Source organism: Anabrus simplex, chromosome 1, assembly GCF_040414725.1.
Source record: "Anabrus simplex isolate iqAnaSimp1 chromosome 1, ASM4041472v1, whole genome shotgun sequence".
NCBI lineage: Eukaryota > Metazoa > Arthropoda > Insecta > Orthoptera > Tettigoniidae > Anabrus > Anabrus simplex.
The window spans coordinates 673,209,329-673,225,665 of NC_090265.1; the positions used below are offsets into that span (position 1 = coordinate 673,209,329).

At 37.7% G+C, this 16,337-nt stretch overlaps 1 protein-coding gene across 1 annotated transcript in view; it reads left to right on the forward strand.

Annotated features, from left to right (window-relative positions):
* LOC136886104 (tonsoku-like protein) overlaps positions 1-16,337 on the forward strand; it is a 250,748-nt gene that overhangs the window by 102,184 nt on the left and 132,227 nt on the right. Inside the window, exon 11 of the mRNA XM_068227232.1 lies at positions 12,260-12,388. Within this exon, the coding sequence (XP_068083333.1) occupies positions 12,260-12,388 (129 nt within the window). The remainder of the gene's footprint in view (positions 1-12,259; positions 12,389-16,337) is intronic.

Sequence of the window (16,337 nt, forward strand, 5' to 3'; positions counted from 1 at the left end):
TAACATTAGCATTATGTCGCTTAAATATTACCAACTGCTCCAATCTATTCGTATTTCACAAAATACGCATTCTGCCAATAACAATTCCTCATTACTTATACACTTCCCTATCTCCATTCTTTTAGCTTATAATCTCTAAAGATTATCGATCATAACAACGATTCCACCTAACAAAATCATTCGTTGCTCTAACTGTAGTGCAGTATACGTATAATCCATTCACATATTCTCATCATCAATCATGGGTTTACGGCATTCCGTAACACAAGCAATCACATATTCTCAGCAAAACAATGCGAGTGTTAATATTTCAGGTTCTACTTACTTACTTTTGGTGTCAAGTTATCGTCAAGTGAAATTCTATTAATCTAGAAGACGGTCTAATACCATTCTGCATTGGACTGGAGTTGAATTACCCAGTGAAAGGCATAAGTCTTCAGAATTACATCGATAACGTCGGTTTTCAAAGCTTCACATCAAATAAACAAGCACTCCTACTCGTTGATTATAGATTTGAAACGTCAAAGACTACCTAACTCCGTATCTTAAATAAGCTATAAGGATTCCTTTTTTATGACCCTACTCATAGAATTTTATCTTGAAGAATTAAACATTAACCATATTGCAATCATATATTAAATTAAATATTTACTATCGTTCATTCAAATATACGTAATTTTAACTACGAAAAATTTAAATATAAGGAACTTGACTTATCTTGCTTTCGTTATTCGACTGGGATGGTCTTCATTCTGGATCTCCCTTGGCTCCCGACTCGACTTGCGGTTCACGTCATCGTTGGTTACTGGTGACTGGCCTCGGGTGTGGGTGATGTCGGCTGGCAAGGGCTCCCACCGGATTGCGATCCCATTCTGGTTTAGCTAGCCATCGTATCTCCGTCGATTACGTGCGGTAAAAACATAATGAAAGATAGCATTAGGGAATAAATAATTTTGAATATATATTTTAGCTATCTAGTAAGTTATTCGTGAAGATGCAATATTTAGCCCAAATACTTTAGGTATTTCTTGTTTGTCGCTAGCTTAAAGAATAAGCTGCCGATCTCTAAATCTTCTTTAAGATTTCGGCTATGAGTTCGTGTTGGCAAATCTTATGGGCGATTCACTTCTTTCACGCCCGATGCTTTTACTTCGTACTTTATGGCTTATTTACCGCCGTAATTATACTATTCGCAGATTTCTTCTGTAAATTCAACCTCTTCTTTTCTTGAATATCAATTCTTGCTCACAATCTCGTTCCGATGATCAATACGATTTTTTTTAAAGTGTGTCGTCTTTTTTTACTCGGGACAACAATCTGATTCTTTTATCACGGCCATTTGGATTGCTAAGGTCCGATCGTCGCAATATCAACTCATGGCCTACTTGATTAGTTATATCTGCATTTTCTCTTTCATTATGTAACCTCCGTCATTTTTATCGCGATGCATGGCAAGTATTAGGGATGCAACTCCCGATCATGACGCAAATCGGGCAATGAAATGGTACAATACATAACCTGGAAAAGTGTTTTTCTCGTAAGTGTTCAGAAAATATTTTATAGAAAATGCATGTGGAAGCATTCTTCCTGTGCTTTAGTGAACAGACATAGAAAGAAAGTCGAATGTCAGGTGCAGTGTTACAACAAAAGTATTGCTTTTTAGAAATGATTTTAAGGAAGGAGAAGGCCATTTTTGTGCGAGTGTAGGGTGGTTACAGAGGTGGAAAAACATACAGTAGAAGTCCATTATAGAGAGAATTCATAATCCCAAAAAATTTACTCACTGTAGTGGATTGTCGTTATAACAGATTTTTCGTGAATGTCGGGGAAAACCCCATACGCATTAAAAACGGTTTGAAACGGCAATCAGTTTGCTCAAAACTTGCGTTTTCATGGATAATATCTGCACTGCTGATTACTCGTTTGTTATATTTTTCTAAATCCGATGCTACGTGAAAGTGTGCATTTAATTTCGTTCTGAAAAAATTATAGTATCACTCCAGAGGCCTCTGTGGCAAACGTTTCAGGCTTCTTCTTCGAACAGCGTCAGCTGACCTAACCGTATATGTATCATGAAAGCGTATTTCAAGTGAACGTAGAGAAATAACCTCCTCGTTACAAATTTTCATGGGAATATCCTCCTGAAATTTAACTAGATGCAAGAAAATAAAAACTATCCTCTGACATCAGTGATATACTCTCCCATATCTTGAGGTGTATCACACTCTTACTTAATTTCAGTATATAATATTAAAATTAAGTGATCGTTTACTGCAGAATTTATTTTTAATGAGTCAATAATTGCCATCAGAACAGCAGTCAACATGTATTATTAATCGACTCTGATATCGCCTTCGAATGTCGACGAGAGAGTTCGCAAGTACACATAGCGAGAAAACTATATTGATGGTCACATTTTGTGGCAAAAACTTCAGTTTTCTTATTCAAACTGCATCACCCAACCTAACCACGTATGTACCATGAAAACATACCAAACGCCAGTAGAAAAGTGATAACCTTCTTGCTCGAAATTTACCTGGGAACAGCCTTACCGAAATTAAACCAGACACAAGAAAATGTAATCTAACCACTGAAATGAGTAATGAGCCGTGCCATATCTTGAGGTGTATCACATTTTTAGTTAATTTCAGAGTAGAGTATTCAAATTATGTGACCATTTAGTTAGCCTTTATTTCTAACAAGCTAACAACTGCTGTCATTCACATTATTTACGTATTTATTACGAAAACATGATCTCCTTCTTTATTTCTGATTTTCTTTACGGAACAGTAGTTGACACGTATTACTAATCGATTCAGTCGCCTTCAAATGTTGATGAGAGAGGTCATAAGTGCACGCAGCGAGAAAACGATACCATACCGAAATTGTCGATCACATTTTGAGGCAAATGTTTGTTTTCTTATTTAAACAGTTGCCTAATCTAACTTAACTGTACTATATGTATCATGAAAACATATTTCAAGCGCCAGTTGAGAAATTATAACTTTCTCACTATAAACTTACATGATAAGAGCCTTTCCTAATTTTAACGAGATGCCAGAAAATATAAACTGACCCCTGAAATCATTGACACCCATATTTTGAGATGTATCCCATTCTTACTTAAATGCAGTATTTAGCATTAAAATGAACCAATCTTTTACTTCAGCCTATATTTTTAATGAGTCAGCAACTGCTATCGGACACGTTATTTACACATTTATTACGAAAACATGTTCTACTCTTTCACTTCCAGTTTTCTTTATGGAAGAGGTCGACAGGTATTACTAATAGACTTAGACATCGCCTTCGAATTTCGACAAGAGAGCTTGCTAGATGATCGAACGAATGCAATATAATCGCTGGGTGCTTAAATATCGGTAATGGAAAAAATCGTGCACGCTTGATCGCTCGTAATAACGGATGCGTCAGTGATAGGATTCTCGCTGTAACCGAAGGATAATACACAGTTTAATATAGGAATTTTGAAGGGACTGACAAAAACTGGCATTATAACAGGGTTCTCATTATGTGCTGTAATCACCATAGCTAAATTCTGGCACCTCGGCGTCTCCGAAGACCTCAAAAAGTAGTTAGTGGGACGTAAAACAAATAACAAAGAAAAAAATTCACCATAGCGGACTTCTACTGTATAGTATTCGGCAACTTGAAATGTGTGGGAACAAATTTTCTGATGATTCTGAAGGTGCAAGGAATTTCTGTAAAAATTGTGAACACCTGATTTGCAAATGAAACAGGGCTCGTTTTTAAAATGTGTGTGGGAACAAATTTTCTGATGATTCTGAAGGTGCAAGATATTTCTGTAAAAATTGTGAACACCTGATTTGCAAATGAAACAGGGCTCATTTTTAAAATGTTGCCATCTGAAACAGAAAACTCATGCTCATAGTCACATGAAATTAAAGATAGAGTGAAAGTTCTCGCTACTTCAAACTCATCTGGCAGTCATAAATGAAAGCTCATTACCACTGGAGAGTCTGCTAAGCCAGGAGCTCTTGAAGGGATTTCACTCTCGGAATTGTTCATCTCGTACAAATCAAAAGAGCTTGTGTATGGATAGACAGTTATTTAAGAACTAGTTTTTTGAAGATTATTTTCCTGAAACTAAATTGTTTGTGAGAAAGGAGGGTACCCCCTGTGGGTGGGGGACACAGACGAAGAATACACTCGCGGTACCCCCTGCCTGTCGTAAGAGGTGACTAAAAGGAGCGACCAAGGGATGATATTAGGAGCACGTGACTACTTGTGATTAGTAGCATTACGTGCGGAACACCATGGATCGATGTTACTTGCGACTAGTACCACCTTTTAAAGTTAAAAATTTCATTGTTCCGTATTGAAGAATTACAGTTAAAATTGAAATAATTGATAAAGAGATTCAACCTATTCAATACAAAAGAATAAGAAATATAATGAATTACATTCTTATTTAATAACTAGCAAGATACCCGTGGTTCGCTACGGTATTATACTGAAATTTATAATTGAATGCTTATTTTTTTAGATATGTAATCCACCGAAATTCGCGATCTGACTCGTTTTCTAATAGATTACGGCAAGTTCCCTCCCATTTTTCAATCTTTCTTTCCAGCAATCGATTTCGTACTTCCCGGGCTAGGTCCAGGTATTTCACCCGGTCAGTTGGGTCCCTAAATCTTTGCAATCTTTCCCTATAAACATTTTTAATATGGATCAAATCCTTCAGGTGATCCGGCGTGGTGTCTTCTTAGGTGCCTTGGCGGTTCTGAACCCGCGGCCGGACTGCATTCTTCGTCATTACCCGTCCAGGTTCCGTTTCCAGCGCGGTCCACACATTTTATGACGGTCCAGAACATTATTATTATTATTATTATTATTATTATTATTATTATTATTATTATTATAGATGTTCTGGTCCCCACAGCAAGATGCAAGACCGCTACTTGGCTGTAAATTATATCTGCTGCCATTGTCATTGTTGACAATGTGACCAGCACCATTGTCGCGCGTAGGCAAGTGTGCGGGATTTCTGGCGATACGAATGACATACTTTCGTGCATTATTGACCTTATTATAGAGGTGAACAATTGGACGGTCAATCTCATTCCTATCGTTTATTTCAAATGTGTTTAAATTTTTATTTATATGCCAGGAGAATCTACTGTAATCTAAGAACGTTCTCCGAAGGAAAAGATGGCTCTTGAAAACAAACCCAGGAAAGATTAAAAATGGTCGGTTTATGATCAGAATAAGTACTTTGAAAATCTACAGCCTGTGTCCAGTCATTCGACAGGGTCCGGAATGGAATGAATAAAGCCCCATTTAGCGGCGACAATAGGGACTGTGCCGGCTGCCGAAGCACTCCTCTGGGGCAATGATCGATGCATGACAAATGAAATGAAATATTGGACAGTGTTGCTGGAATGAATGATGACACAGAAAAACTGAGTATCCGGAGAAAAACATGTCCGCCTCCGTTATGTCCAGCACGAATGTCACAAGGAGTGACCGGGATTTGAACCACGGAACCCAGCTGTGAGAGGCCGGGGCGCTGCCGCCTGAGCAACGGAGGCGCCTTATAAGTACATTATGAACATTAAAATCAATTGGTCTCACCTCCTTTTACACCCCACCCCCGTTAAGTTTATTTACCCCCCCCCCCCAAAATTAAAAGAAGGCGTGTTTCTTTATTTTTAAAGGAGATTCCAAACACCAATGTTAACGTCTATTCTCTTCAGTTTTGAGATATAAGTATCCCCATAAAAATAATTCACTTTTTTTCACTTCCATTCACACTCCCCCCACCCCGAGAATTTTTTCCGGCAAAAAAATACCTGTTTCTTTAATACTAAAGGATCTTCTAAATACCAATTATCACGACTCTAACTTCTTCAGTTTTCGATTTATGTATTCTCATGAAAGGAATTCAACTCCTTTTCACTGCCGCTCCCCAAAACGCGTTTTTCTTTCTTTTTAAAGCAGATACAAATACCGATTTTCACGTCTGTAACAACTTTAGTTTTAATTAGATGTATGTATTCTCATACAATTAAGTCAATTAAATTTTCAATTCTTTCACCCCCCCCCCCCCCCCCTTCATTGGATTTTCCGAGAATACGTGTTTCTTTACTTTTAAAGCAGATTCCAAGTATCAAATTTCACGTCTGTAACATCTTCATTTTTGAGATATCAGTAGCCTAATTAAAATAATTCAACACCATTTTCAGTCATGTTTCCCCCCTTCACCCAAGTGGTATTTCCGAAAACTAAAAATATACGTTTCTTTATTTTTAATAGAGATAAAAAATACCATTTTTCACTTCTGTAACGTGTTAAGCTTTTTGAGATATACTGTAGAAATTCTCATTTTAAAATTTCACCCCTTTTTAGTTCCCCTTAAGTGGGGTTTCCAAAAACAAATCAGCTATGTCTCTTTACATTTATAGGAGATTCCAAATACCCACTTTTTACGTCTGTAGCATTTTACGTTTCTCAGATATTTTGTAGATATAGTCTTTCAAAAAATTCACCCCAATTTTTCACTCCTGTTTAACCGCCATTAATTGGATTCTCTAAAAACAAAAAATACATGTTTCTTTATTTTTAAAGGAGATCCCATATACAAATGTTCAGTTCTGTAACATCTTCAGTTTCTGAGATATATGTATCCTCATTAAAGGCTTTCAACCCATTATTCACCCTTTTACACCCCTCCTACTGGGATTTACAGAAAACAAAAAAATACGTGGTTCTTTATTATTAAAGGAGATTCTAAATACCAATTTTTACATCTGTAAACTTTTAAAGTTTTAAGATGTAGACCCACTCATTTTAAATGTTCACCCCCCTTTTCACCCCCCATTATTTGGATTTTCCAAAAACAAAGAAATACACGTTTCTTTATTTTTAAAGGAGATCCCAAACACCAATTTTCAGGTCTGTAATATCTTCAGGTTCTGAAATATAAGTGTCCTCATTAAAGGCATTCAACCCCTTTTTTCACCCTTTTCCACCCTTCCTATTAGTATTTTCCGTAAACAAAAATACGTGTTTCTTTATTTTTAAAGGAGATTCTAAATACCAATTTTTAAATCTATAAACTTTAAAAGTTTTAGATATAGATACACTCATTTTAAAAATTCACCCCCTTTTCACATCCCCATTAGTTGGATTTTCCAAAAACAAAGAAATACGCGTTTCTTTATTTTTAAAAGAGATCCCAATCACCAATTTTCAGGTCTGTAATATTCTCAGGTTCTGAAATATAAGTGTCCTCATTAAAGGCATTCAACCCCTTTTTTCACCCTTTTCCACCCTTCCTATTAGGATTTTCCGTAAACAAAAATACGTGTTTCTTTATTTTTAAAGGAGATTCTAAATACCAATTTTTAAATCTACAAACTTTAAATGTTTTGCTACATGGATACACTCATTTTAAAATATCACCCCTTTTTCACCCCCCTTAATTGGATTTTCCAAAAACAAAAAGATACGTGTTTCTTTATTTTTAAAGGAGCTCCCAAACACCAATTTTCAGGTCTGTAATATCTTCAGTTTCTGAGTTATAAGTATCCTCATTAAAGGCATTCAAACACTTTTTCACCCGTTTTCACCCTTCCTAATGGGATTTTCCAAAAACAAAAAAATACGTGTTTCTTTATTTTTAATGAAAATTCTAAATACCAATTTTTACATCTGTAAACTTTTAAAGTTTTGAGATATAGATACACTCATTTTTAAATTTCACCCCCCTTTTTACCCTCTTAGCGACGGAATATCCAAAAATCCTCTCTTAGCGAGCACTTACATCTTAATATGAATGTATCCTCAAAATTTCATTTCTTTATGTCCAGTAGTTTTGGCTCGGCGATGATGAATCAGTCAGTCAGGATAAGTAGAAGTGGTACCGGTTTCGACCCTAGTCCAGGTCATCATCAGCCGATTAAAACATGAAAAACAATACATAGGAAAAGGAGATGTAAAAAAAAAATTCCACCTTCATTTCGGTTCTTCTCATTCATACTCAACTCCTGCCTTGCGCCGATTTTGACTACTTCAATCATGACCTGAATTTTTTACATTTTAAAAAATTGCGCACTGTGCATATACGTTTTCATTTGTTTCCGGTATTGCGGTTTTTACTATATTTTTTCTCTTCACAATTGTTTTTTCACGTCAACTGTTCTAAGAATTCTATAGGAGCACAATTACCTATTCAATTATATTGAATTATATTATATTTATCTATATACTTACTTTACCGCAACCGAAGAAAATTACTGGATCATCAAGCTATTCTCCATTTTACTTTGGCGTTTGAAACCACAGTGCCTGATGTTAAATATATCGCGCTGATCACCGGGAGCTGGCAAGTTACTTCAATAGATCTACTCATCTTCAACTCCTGCACGATTATGGATCTTCGTATGTGTTCGATTATGATATGACTTTGTGCCTGGCAGTGTTTAAAAACTAGCTCATTTAACCGTTCTCCGCTATTCATAAACATTATAAGACTTTGCCTAACACTGCGTGTGCCATATGCCGCTCAGAAAATTACGCACTGTTTTCTTTTAAGTGACTTACATTTTACTTCTTCTGAATTTTACAGTGTCTACCCCCGTTCATTTTTATATCACCTCTTCTACTGATCCGAAGTGTACTTGATCTTTTATCTCCTTTTCCTATGCATTGTTTTTCATGTTTTAATCGGCTGATGATGACCTAGACTAGGGTCGAAACCGGTACCACTTATACTTATTATTAAATAAGAATGTAATTCATTATATTTCTTATTCTTTTGTATTGAATAGGTTGAATCGCTTTATCAATTATTTCAATTTTAACTGTAGTACCACCTTGCAAGCAAACGTTACATAGGAGCAGAGGAACACTACGAGTGTTGGCGTTGTTTGTGATAAGTGTCGTCGTCTCCATTCCACTGTGTTTGGAATGGTTCTGCGTTACCTGTGAGTATTACCAGTTTATAAATAACACCATGGATCTACGTTGCCTGTGGTTAGCACCACTTTGTGAGAGAAACCACACATTTGACTGGCGCCCGTTATAAGTACCACTGTGATGAAAACTGTGGGTCTGCATTGCCTGAGAGTAATACCATTATGTGAGGAACACCATAGGTTTGTGTTGCCTGTGGGCATTACCATAATCTATGATACACCATGGGTCTATATTGCCTATGATTAGTACCACTATGTGAGCAACACCATGAGTATACGTGGCATGTGATCAGTTCCACTAAGTGAGGACTACCACAGGAATACTGGCGCCCATAATTAGTCCCACTATATGAGGAACACCACGGGTCTGCTTTGCTTGTGAGTAGTACCCTTATGTGCGAAAGACCATAGGTTTGTGTTACCTGTGAGTTGTGCCATTATGTGTGATATACCATGGGTCTACATTACTTGTAATTAGCACCACCATGCGAGAAACACCACGAGCCTGTGTTACTTGTGATTAGTACCACTACAGGAGGAAACCCTGGTTCTGCTTTACCAGTGATTAGTGCCATTATGAGAGACCAGTGACCTAGATTTTGGACCCCTTTAGATAAGTACGATATTTTCTTGCGTAATTACCACACTTTTTTGACTAAAAATACAGGTGATTACTTTGCATGTGTAAATTATTTGAGGAATTCAGATACCTGTATTAAAAAACTTATTTACAATTCATTTACATTTAAAAGATACATACATCAAATATAATATACACGCAGTTGGTTCAGCTCATTTGTGGTTAATCATTATTTGGCGTAAAATTCTGGCGTGAGATTTCTTCTGAAAAGTCAAGTAGGGTACCTCAGGTAAGTTGGACACGTGGGTTTGAAGTACCAACACTAGAAAATATTCTTCTCGTGACGGGTTGACAGTACGACCTGAAGTGAAATGAAATAGCGTATGGCTTTTAGTGCCGGGAGTGTCCGAGGACATGTTCGAAGTGAAATAAACCTGCGCTAATTAAAGTACAATTCATGTACTGTAAGTACATAATAATAACATACCGGCAGGAAAAGAAAAAAGAAAATTGTCCCAACGCGAGAAGGGCTGGGCATCGATGGAGGGACCCTTGCTGTATTTCCCCAAACCGTTCGTATCCAATCTTGTACGAGTGACTTGTCCATCCACCTTTTCTCTTGGATATGAACGTTGGATCCCTCGCGGAAATTTTACTTTTGGATCCCTCGCGGAAATTTTACTTTAGGCATTGTTTTTCGTTTTAGATCAACATAAGGTGCAAGCTTTCTGCCATCAGCTGTTACAGCAAGCATTGCAGTATATCGTTCTTTTTCGCTTCCAGTAGTGCATACAATAACACTCGATGTTCATTTCTTATCGACTGTTCGGCTTTGCGGCATAGGGAAACTGATTGGCGTCTGACCTGTGGTTACAAGTAATGAAAATCATTTTATTTTCCATATTGAAAGAATCTCAATAATAATATAAGAGAATTTATTGGACTCCAACCTATTCAATACATTACAGGATGTTAACATTTTTAGTTAAACATCGTTAAAATGGAGACATGTTTCGCCCTCCATGTGGGGCATCATCAGTCATATCAAAGCACCTCAAAATTAAACCAGACGTCTGGTTGGAAATTATGAACATAATATGTAAGAAAGAATATATTAAAAAACACGTACAAGGTCCTATCCTAAACGAAATAACAATAGACTAGTTACACATAGGAAAATACGCTAGTGGTTTCTTAATATTAAAATGAGGCCATCATATGCACAGTATAAAAATGAAAGTAATCAAAGTCTATATGATATTGAGTTCGATAGTAGTTCTACGTAGTATATACAAATGTTGGCAAAGTAAAACACAATTTATAATTACTGTACACTTATTTATAATTGTTAAAATTGATGAGGTAAAACATTCCAATTTGTCTATTTGTGATTTGGCTCCAACCAAAATAACTCGCCCTAGGGTTCATGGGGTAGTCAACTCCGTTGGTCACTCTCTATATGAATGGAGTGCACAGTGCAAGTGAACAGCTTTTGTTGATTATAAAATGAGGCTGTGCTAAGACAGAGTTAAAACAACACCGGCTTCAAATGAAGATAGTTAAAAACATCATTAGGTTCTTCCTAGTTGACTAAAGGTTTGCGTATATTTTGTTGTTGAAGTGTGGGAAAGTCAGTTGTTGGTTGAATGGGCAACGGTCGAAAATGTTGTGCAGTGCAATCGGTGTTTGAGCTGTCCTACATGTGAGGGAAATCTTGAAAGCTGTTGAGCTGTTACCTAATTGTTAGGAGGTTTGTGAAGCACTGCAATCTGAAATCTAATAATAATAATAATAATAATAATAATATTTGCTTTATGTCACACTAACTACTTTTACGGTCTTCGGAGACGCCGAGGTGCCGGAATTTAGTCCTGCAGGAGTTCTTTTACGTGCCAGTAAATCTATCGGCACGAGGCTGTCGTATTTGAGCACCTTCAAATACCACCGGACTGAGCCAGGTTTGAACCTGCCAAGTTGGGGTTAGAAGGCCAGCACCTTAACCGTCTGAGCCACTCAGCCTGGTGATCTTGAAATCTGTGACACATTTGCACTCGTATAGCATTCTTAATTTGTAGTGTCCTGTTCAATAATAGTTGATAATGTTCAGAAATATTTGGTATGAAAAAGAATCACATTTTCAAGATGCATGACACATATTAATAAAATAATGTTAAAAATATAAGGAATGCAATGAATCCAGCAATAATACCACAATTTATTCCCTTACTTCACCAATTTATACCATTAAGGTTCATAATAATTAATAAATGAAATAAACGCTGCAGATGACACTAAAAAATTGTAAACTCTTTAGAATTCTGGTTGCAAATCACACATTTGTGGAAAAAGCTAAAAAGTCCACTGGAAACAGTGGTCAGAAGAATGGAAAAAACACTACAGCAAATTCATGAAGAGATTTTGGGAAGAGAAGAAGAAGAAATAAACAAATAAACAAATAATTGTTTCACCTGGGACATTTTGAAAATGGATGTGTTCTATTTAGGCAAAACTTGAATGCTTTCTTAATTATTAAAGCCATAATAATCATCTCCTAAAAATTTTGTGTAGATGTAATTAAAATTGCTTAAAATATAAATTTCAGTACAATCTCCACTTATGAAAGTTGCTGTTAATATATCTCTATTTTCTTTCTCTAACCTGATTTTTTGCCTATATTATTGTAATTAATATTTGGTGTTGATCATTTGAAATGTTTCAGAGGAAACAAAGAAAAGACTGGATGTTGTTGAGATGAATGTTATGAACCCAGAAAATTTGGAAAATGAGGAGGAAGAAGAAGCAGAAACTCAAGACTTTGGTAGCAACGTATGCTTGGAGGATTACTTGGGTGAGTGCCCGTTAATAAAAAGACAATTTTTAATGTGTAAAACGCGTTTTTTAAATATCCCAAGTTGGGAAGTGTTAAGAGTTTAGCTGGTATTTAACAGGTTAGAATTTTGTCAGCAGTGAATATTGACACAGGACACGTGTTTGTAGTGAATAATTTAGTATCCTACCCCTCTTGCCCAATAAAATACAACTTCAGTTTGTAAAGTACTTGGAGGAAATTTGGGAAGATGTTGGGCCGCGCTGTCGGCTCCGCAGTGTAGGGGTAGCGTGCCTGGATCTTACCTGGAGGCCCTGGGTTCGATTCCTGGCCAGGGCAGGAAATTTTACCTGGAGCTGAGAGCTAGTTAGAGGTCACTCAGCTTACGTGATTACAACTGAGGAGCCATGTGACGGTGAAATAACGACCCCGGTCTAGAAAACCAAGAATAACAGCTGAGAGGATTTGTTGTGCTGATGACAGGACACCTCATAATCTGTGCAAGGCTTCAGGCTGAGCAGCGGTCGCTTGGTAGCCCAAGGCCCTTTGAGGCTGTTGTGCCATAGGCTTTTTGGTTTGTTGAGCCATGTTGTCTGGAACGCTCTGTCCATAGCTCCCTAGTATTTGTTGATAGGGGTACTTCAGGTAGGAGTGAACAGAAATCTACTATGTCCTATAAACGTTTGATTCCATTCATGTTGGACAAATGTTTCATCACACTACAGTATTTGTTCATGTAGTCAGAATCCGTCTCGAATGAGTTCTGGACAACTTAGGATCAATCATATAGCCATTGAGTGCATTTTATCCACCTTAAAAAGGACCAATTGTGATTATAATTTTCACTTGCTGAAAAACCTGGTCTGGCTCCTTTGGCTTAATTTTTAGTGTTTTGAGGCCTTTGGTTCAGAGGGTTCCAGGTTCAATTCCAGGCTGGATCGGGGGTTTTAATCGCATCGGGTTAAATCTTCTGGTTTATGAATTGGTGTTTGTGGTTGTTCCAAAACACTCGTCTTCATACACAACCAACACAACACAAAAACATGTGATTGTGAATACATCCCTCCGTATAGGGTTGGCGTCAGGAAGGGCATCCGGCTGTTTTTTGCTAGTTGTTTTACGTCGCACCGACACAGATAGGTCTTACGGCGACGATGGGACAGGAAAGGGCTAGGAGTGGGAAGGAAGCGGCCGTGGCCTTAATTAAGGTACAGCCCCAGCATTTGCCTGGTGTGAAAATGGGAAACCACGGCATCCGGCTGTAAAATGGGGCCAAGTCCACATGTGCTACAGAGTTTGCACCCACAACCACACTAAGTTTTGGAAAAAGCTAAAGAAGTTGTTTAAAAACCTGCCCTTCACTTCTCAACATTGCCATTAAATGTCCCTTTATGCACGTGCTATGAAAATAATTGCTATCCTTTGTGGAAAATGTATTGCTTGGCCAACACAACAGAGTCTGCAGCCATTAATCATCATTTACTGTTGGTTTTCCCTTCTTTATTTTTTCAATCCAGTCTATTTTTTAATTTTAAATTTAGTAATACAATTTGTGTTGAAAATGAACTGTGTCTAATAAGAGATTTTATTTTTTCAAAAACCTTAAGGGGAAAATTTAATTGTCCTTTATGCAAATAAATACAGTATTTTATTATGAAAAGCCATAACTTGGTATGATGTTAGACAAGGATTGACACTATTCATTCAATATCTGCGTCAGGAAGTGTGCATTGTTTTCAGAGCTGACAATAAGTTTCTTACAAGGTCAGGAACCAAACACATTGTTGTAGGAGATCGAAAGAACTGCTCTGCATAACTAGAACTAAGGCTTGCTTAGTCTAGACTTATCACGTAGTAACTTTGCTTACATTGCTGCAACTTTTAACAGGTTGCTTAACAACGACAATGTCAAGAAAGCTGTTTACATGACAGGTTACACAGAGCATCCACGTGCTTCTGGCTGTATAAGGAGAGGCCAGTTGCATGTGTGGTGTTCATACTGATAATTGTTTTAAGAAGTACAACTTCGTATCATCCCCTCTTAACAATGATCCGTGTGTGGGTGGGGGCGGTAAAATAACACCCACAGTACCGTCTGCCTGTCGTAAGAGGCAACTGAAAGGCGCCCAAAGTGCTCTTAACTTGGGAGCATGGGCTGGCGACTACGGGGTCCTTAGCTGAGTCCTGATATTGCTTCCACTTACTTGTGCCACTCTCCTCACTTTCATCTGTCCTACCCAAACTCCTTTGGTCAACTTTTATTCTTTTCCGACCCTGAAGGTATTAGGTATCGAGGCCTCGGGAGTCTTTAATTTTCACGCCCTTTGTGGCCCTTATCTTTCTTTGGCCGATACCTTCATTTTTCGAAGTGTTGGATCCCTTCCATTTTTTCCCTCTGATTAATGTTAACCCTTAACTATGGACGTTAACATTTTGTGCGTAGTTACAGACGTAGGGTCCCACGGACCACTACTGGAAGTATGGGTTAGAAAATGTCAAAGTGTTAATTTTGATGTATTCTAATAAACCACACACAGCTGAATTAAAATATATAAAACATAAGCCGTTAATAGCAATATTAAAGCACCAAAACTAATATTACTTCTAAGGTTGCAGTTTCTATGGTACAAAACAAGAGACTTTGGAAATGTCTTGAGTATTCACAGTCTGTAACACACATTTACATAATTGCATCCTAAACTTAGTGTTCACACAGTGGAGCATATGAAATGTGAAATGTCGTATGGCTTTTAGTGCCGGGATATCCCAGGGCGGGTTCAGCTCGCCAGGTGCAGGTCTTTCTATTTGACACCCGTAGGTGACCTGCGCGTCGTGATGAGGATGAAATGATGATGAAGACAACACATACACCCAACCCCCGTGCCATTGAAATTAACCAATTAAGGTTAAAATCCCCGACCCGGCCGGGAATCGGACCCGGAACCCTCTGAACCGAAGGCCAGTACGCTGACCGTTCAGCCAACGAGTCGGACAGTGGAGCATATTATAAGGTGCTTAAAATAATTATCACACACAACAGGGAAAATGTGCAACGATTCCTTTCACCTTATAAATCAAACTCCTCTTCCGAAATTTGTTTGTAAAATAAGAGTCTGTTTAGAAAACATGGGTCCATCAGTCTCATTTTTGACAGTACAGGATTATAATCCATATGTCAATTCAATGCAAATCTCCGTACTTCACAAATAAAACTAAAAGTAAACTTGTGTCCTCATCCTGAGCTCCTTTCTGGCCCACTCCCAATAGAGATGAGCTGCATGGAAAAATGACAGCCCTGCTGCCATTTTTAAATTTATAGCACTACTGGGAATTGAACCCAGATCTGTGAGGACGGCAGGTAATAGTGCTAACTATTGCACTATGGAAGCGGGCATTTCACAAATGAGGAATATAAAGAATTCCACTTATTTACATAACTATATGTGTGAGGTCCCAGGGACAGAGCTGTAACATGAGTCACTTCCGGGAAACACTGGCAGCTTTGATCAGAATGGGAACACAGAGAATACTCAAAGTTGAAGCTAGACACAAAAAGAGATTTTTAAGACCACTGATGCAAGTGAAGGGAAAAACATTTGGGCATGAATGGTCCCAGGAACCTTACGTCATTAGTTGAGGGTTAATAGAGAATGGTTGCCTAGTTTTACTTCCTCTTGAAGCAATAATCATCACCGCCATCACTATTTTAACACTGATCAGTAGAGGAAAACGGAACTGTCTAGCATTTTGAGGAATGAGGGCACTGACCGAAGAAAGAGAGGGGCCAAGGACATGACAATGAAAGACATTGTTCACCTTGCAAGAATAATAAATTAAACTCGTGTCCTTATCCCGAGATGGTGCAGCTCTTTTCAGGCACACCCCCAATGGAGGTGAGCTGCATGTACCATTTCAACCACATACCAGCCCTCCTGCCATTCTTAAATTTCTGTCAGTATCGGGACTCGAA